General features: G+C 38.3%; 1 protein-coding gene across 2 annotated transcripts; it reads right to left on the bottom strand.

Moving 5' to 3' along the window:
- Positions 1–545: 545 nt before the first annotated feature.
- DELTA-ADR (delta-adaptin) lies at positions 546–3,770 on the bottom strand. Of its 2 annotated transcripts, XM_090299232.1 has the most exons (2): positions 1,914–3,770; positions 546–1,803 (listed from the first exon to the last, which is right to left on the bottom strand). In XM_090299232.1, the coding sequence occupies exons 1-2, from the start codon at positions 3,697–3,699 to the stop codon at positions 1,796–1,798; spliced, it is 1,794 nt and encodes a 597-aa protein (XP_090155358.1). In that variant the 5' UTR covers positions 3,700–3,770; the 3' UTR covers positions 546–1,795. The 2 variants fall into 2 exon arrangements, with proteins under 2 accessions (XP_090155358.1, XP_068471288.2); XM_068615187.2 differs by having other exon boundaries at positions 546–3,769.
- Positions 3,771–5,884: the final 2,114 nt, after the last annotated feature.

Here is a 5,884-nt window from a genome sequence, read left to right as displayed (position 1 = left end):
AAATCAATAAAATAGTAGAATTTGAAAACCTATATAGGATTCCATGAGCATCTCAATTACTAAGCTAGAGTTTGCAAAACCATGAGATTGAGAAGATAAGGAAAACCAAATCCACAGGAGATAATGAGAAGCAGGCAGTTCAAATTAGGGAGGCAACAAATGCAAGCAAGGGTTTTCGAATTCCTCTTATTTTTTGGTGGAATTTTGAATACTTGAGAAGTTCATTTTTTTTGATAGCTAGGGTGCTTTTATTAGAAAGGATTTTAAATCCTCTTCAAATTAACATTTCTCCCTCAAATACTTTATCCAAACAGAGCATGAACATTTCTAATATTTATCATAATCATAATATCATATAAAGTTTATAAAATACCTTTCCAAACACACATGAACGTTTCTAAACTAGCATTTTGATCTTAATATTACAAATTAGTAAATTGAAGCACTTGCCCACCAGTTTTCTCAAGCAATTTATGCTGAGTATGAGAATTTCCACAAGCTAGGTTATAATTTATTGGCAAAAGATTCAACATCTAGAAAAGGGCTGCCAAACAACATCCAACTTGAAAATTTACTTCTTGAACATGCTCATTATGTGACATATATGGCCAGAAACAGGACAACAAGGAATATAGTATTAAGAAATCATAACAAATGACCAAAAAAATGTATAAAATCTACAGAACTAACTCAAGAACTCTGCACAAAGAATACAATATGTAAACAGCCTCAGTCAATAAAGACAGGTGATGAGAAATCAAACCAATCCTGCTACAAAAGAAAATCTGGAATGACTGGGGTTTGGGAAGCCACATTTAAGGGTGACTTCGCTCTTTGATGAGTTTTTCTCCTACCATGTCGGTGGCCACTCTTTTTCTTTTCCTTATGATCATGATCTTCACTCTCAACAATCTTTTCTTTTCCTCGGTGTTTTCTCTCTTTACTATGACCATGGTTTTTGCTACTTGAATTTGGACTTTCAAGGTCAGGCTTTTCAGAATCAACTGCATTTTCCTTCATTTCAGATCGATCATTCGTGCTTAGTTTCTTTTTCTCTTTCTGCTTCCTTGATGACTTGCCAGAAGGATAACTTCGAGACACACTTGGTCCAGTTTCACTTCCTAGAAGAACATCTTTTATGGCTCCAGAAAGAGAATCGTCCCTAGGCTCTGGCCTTTTGACTGAAATTGGTGTCAGATCTCCATCATCCAATTTCACTACTACCGGCCTGGGCTTTGTTTGGGTTGTCCTTTTCTTCAGAAGAAGTGATTGCTCTGTCAGCTTGACTAGTTCGGCAGCTTCATCATTTATATTACTGTTTGACTTCGGATCATTTGCCCGAGGATACTCATCTGGAACAATCTCACTCTTCTCTGAAGGAAGATAATATAACCCATGCCGCTTACGGTGTTCAATCAAGGATGTGGATTCATTCAAAGGCCCTGACTCTTCATTTTTTAGAAGATTAGATGACGAAGCATCGGATGTAGTGGTACAGTGAGGGCCTCCTGTGGCAAACGAACTTGATGAAGGTAGTTCGGTATCACCACATATTGCTTGTAATTCATCAAGATTTTCTTTAAGAACTAGTCCATCCGGTACAGCAACTCTGCCCTGGGCACTTACTGAGACTGGACCAAGTTCCGTAGTAAAAGCATCACGCATGAAATTGATAATAGCTGAAACTCGAGTATCTTTCTTTTCTATGGTGTCCACACTCAGGACAGAATTATCAATTATTTCTTCTTTAATCAACTGAACAAGCGAAAGTATGTTTTGTGATCTCTCCAGCACTTCAACATCCTGGTTTGTTATTAGCGGGCCAAAAATTAATTCAATTCTATTCAATAAGCTTACAATAGATTCGTGCATGAAATTCTTCTTTGCCAATAGAGTAGATGTAAATGTTTTACCATGAGTGGCAGCTCTGTCTATACCATTTTCAACAGAAAGATCTCCAGAATAGTCAGCTGTATTCCTTGGGTTAAAACCAACATCCTGTTCATAGTTTAAACCTCCACAAGTTGCCAATTCAGTAGCCTCAGTGTCATTTTTTGCACTAAACAACTCTGACTGCCCCCCTTCTAAGTTAACAGAATACAAAGATCCAGAACCATCACTTTGCAAAAGGTAACAGTCCAGACAAAAAATTAATATTTTAAGAACAGAATTAATATAAACTGCTCTAATGGATGGTGGCAAGAGACTGGTACGAGGCTGTAGGAGTGCATCCATGAGTTCAAAGGGATTACTTGCAACCTCAACATACTCTCCAGCAACCCAAGCAGCAGCACACAATATCCTATGTAAGTGCACATTACCCAGTAATGCAGGGTCAATCAACAGATCACGCCCCACCCGAACGAGCTCCATTCTGGCATCCTTAACTCTCATGCCAATGTCAACAAGCTGAGTCTCAATCTCTTCCCCCTTTTGGCAATTAGGAATCGTGGCCATTTCTCCAAGAAGAGACACATACCAATCAAAGTCAACAACAATCTCATAAAAATTTCTACTACATGTCCTCAAAATGGAATCCAATATCTCGTTGCAAAATCCAGGGTCAGATTTCAACGCATAATTAAGCAACACCCTGGAGATATCTGCAACATGGCTCTCAGATACCATGGCCATCAACAATCGCAGAGACTCAATCCTGATATTCAAATCATCATCACTCAACGACTTTACCACCGCTTCCTTATTCTCCAAGACTGCCCACAAATGCTTGGGTGCAGCAACCGAAAGCGCCTGCAGCCCAAGATACCTAAGATTGGGATCCTGATCAACCAGCAACTCCCTAACCTTCTCAACCGCGAGTTTAACAGCCGACTCATAATCACTCAAGCTAGTGAGCACAGTCCTAACACACTCAAACACCAAGGACTTGGCCCCAGACCTCCTGATGTGATCACAAACCGGCTCAACAATCCTTTTCCCTAATCTATGCTCCAAGGGAGCCAACTTAGCAAACACCTTGAGCACCTTAATCAAAACCCAATTGTTCTTAGAATCAACCAAAATCCTATAAAACTCCGGCGCCAAGGGAAGATACGACCTAGGATCCTTGGCAGCCAGCTCGCAGAAAACTCCAATCACTGCGGTCACAACCAAAGGTTCGGAGCTCTCGAGATTCTCAACTAAGCGCTTGAAGCAAACCCTAACTGCGTCGGGGTACTTATCGAAAACCCTCAAAACGACGGCGATAGCCTTCTTCCTGACGAAAACCTTAGTGGTGGAGAGCAATTTGAAAACCTCGGGCGTCAAATCGCGAGCGAGGTCGAGAGTGGCGATTTGCGACAACAAATTGAGAGCGAGGCTTACCTCGAACTCGTTGGTGGAGGAGAGGTCCTTGCGGAGCTGGTTGGTGATGAGTAGGAGCACCGGCGTGTCGTCGTTGAAGGATTGGGAAGCCGCGTGGTAACCAATCCTCTTGTGCGCGAACTTGGAGGAGGACATGACCTCGACGACCTGGAAGGATGCCCAGGACATGTCGACGCCGTGCACGGCGGATAGGTAAGAGAGCTTTTGGAGTGCAGTGGATTTGGTTTGCTGGTCGGTGGATTTGATCTCGCGGCGGATCTCCTCCATGGCCTTGGAGATGAAGGTAGTTTCGCCGATGAGTTGGAGGCGCATGGCTTTGATGAGATCCTCCAGCGAGTGTTGGAAGAGGTTCTCCATGATCGAAGAACCCGCCATTGGGGATTCCACTGTAACTGCGTCCAACCGAATCAATCAATTCGATTCAACCAAGTACAAACCAATCTTGCTGCCGGAGGAAGGAGATGACTCCGAATGGGCTCAATTCTTGGGCCTAAAGCCTATTTATGAGGCCCAAATCAAAAGCTGCAGCACCTTGGAAACTCGGCCATTTCTTTTTGCACCGCATAGTTCCCATTGCACCCTATAGTTTCCAGGCTGCTTCTCCTGCACCTCCATACCTTCTTGTGCCACCCCATAAGTTTTTTTGTATTCCAAAAATACCCTTTTCAATATTCCGGATTACATAATCCGGAAGTCTTTTTCTAGATCCAAAATTAGCTTTCATATGATGTAATCCAAAAGTCTTTGGTGATTAGCTTCCGGATTACATAATCTGGAAGTCTTTTCTATACACAAGATTAGTTTCTGGATTATGTAATCCGGAAGCCTTTTTTTCAGATGTGTTATTAGCTTTCGGAGTACATAATCCGAAAGTTTTTCTAAATATGAGTTTCTGATTATGTAATCTGGAATATAGGTCTATTATTTCAAATCAAAAGAGTGATAAAAAATGAATAAAATGGTATTTTCACATTTAGTTAGGGGTGGCAAAAAAGGTATGGAGGTGTAGGAAGAAAGAGTCTAGTTTCCATTTCCATCACGTAGTGGTTAAAAGACAATATTATTTGTTGGACGATCCATGTAGCTAGAAATTTGTGTCAAATTTTGGTACAGTGAACTGAAAAAATAAAAGTAACAAAAAAAAATTCTAAATAATTTTAAAGTTGAAGATCTTTGTCTACTTTATCATTTCACAGTTTGCTTTATAAGATTTATATGGTCTAGTTTTGTTGCATGCAGCGAGGACCACCATGATTCCGATGCCTACGTCATAAATTTATAAACTGTACAATATCCATGGCCTTCTAAACACTTCTTCTTCATGTGGTCTTCTATCAAACACAGTTGTTTTCTCAGTTCCTTTATTTATGTAAAGTCGATTAGTGAAGTAACTTATTCAAGAAATGATTCGACCCCCATTAGGTTTGGCTGATAAGATATGTAAGCACTTGTGCTTCTTTTTTCTCACTTTCTAACTTTTTTCACCAATCAAACATTTCCCATTCTATATTTCATCCTACCAAGTTGATGACACCTACTTTGGTGTGAAACGAAAAGGGTGTGTGTGTGGTTTCACTTTAGCTCACATAAGTGAGGTTAAATCACATAGTAGCTATAACACCCAACACTCAAAATAATTGATATATTTTGGCCACTCAATAAATAAGATTAACTTATGGAAGAGACACTTTAATTTATATGGAAGAGACACTTAGAAAGTTAGTTTTCCTTTTCTGTTATTTCAATTGCATCAAAGTTGCTATTAATTGGTTTTTTATTTGAAGATTTTGATAGAATGCATGCTGTACAATTTTCAAGATAATTGATTGAATAATTATTGGACATAGTTCCAACAAATATTCTTTAATATAAAATAATTAGCATAATATGAAAATTTACTCTAATCCTAGTTCAGTATTAAAGATCCATCATGACATGTACACCGTCCACACTGATTGGAAATCAAAGTTATCATAACAATATTAGCAACCGGGATTAGCTGCAACAAGAGAACTAAAAGAATACCAAAACCATATCCGCCTTTTAGTAAGTACACAAGACATGCTCAAGTCAATTTTATGTATAATTTATTCATATAACAAAGACGTTGAAAACTATTTGAACCAACCTAAATTGAGATCAAACTACAAAAGTTCACTCTCATTTAATCCATTGAAATAATTATACAGTAGTCAATCATAATTTATAGTTGTTCCATTACGTCTAAAATAATCTCATATCGCTTAGGAATCTAGACTAAAGAACGTTGATATATTATTTCCTTTCTTAATTTACCACGACTTTTTTTAAAAAAACAAAATCGTAGCAAAACTTCAAATAGATAATACCTAATACTAAATTAAATCAAAACAACATATTTAAAAACTTATATAAGTATAGTAATATACCACTTCTATAAAGTGACCAAATTTTGTTGATGACCAACAAAAGTGAAGTGTAAGCTTTAACAACTTTAAGAATATATATTTTTTTTAAAAAAGAGATAGCAAAGTTACTATGACCACAAAATTCATGTCCCTGGTTAATATTATAATTTGTA

The sequence above is a fragment of the Phaseolus vulgaris genome, chromosome 2 (genome assembly GCF_051622355.1).
Source record: "Phaseolus vulgaris cultivar YP4 chromosome 2, ASM5162235v1, whole genome shotgun sequence".
In the NCBI taxonomy this organism is placed as follows: Eukaryota; Viridiplantae; Streptophyta; class Magnoliopsida; order Fabales; family Fabaceae; genus Phaseolus; species Phaseolus vulgaris.
Note: the sequence above shows the minus strand (reverse complement) of the source record. Positions and strands in the feature narration are given on the sequence as shown.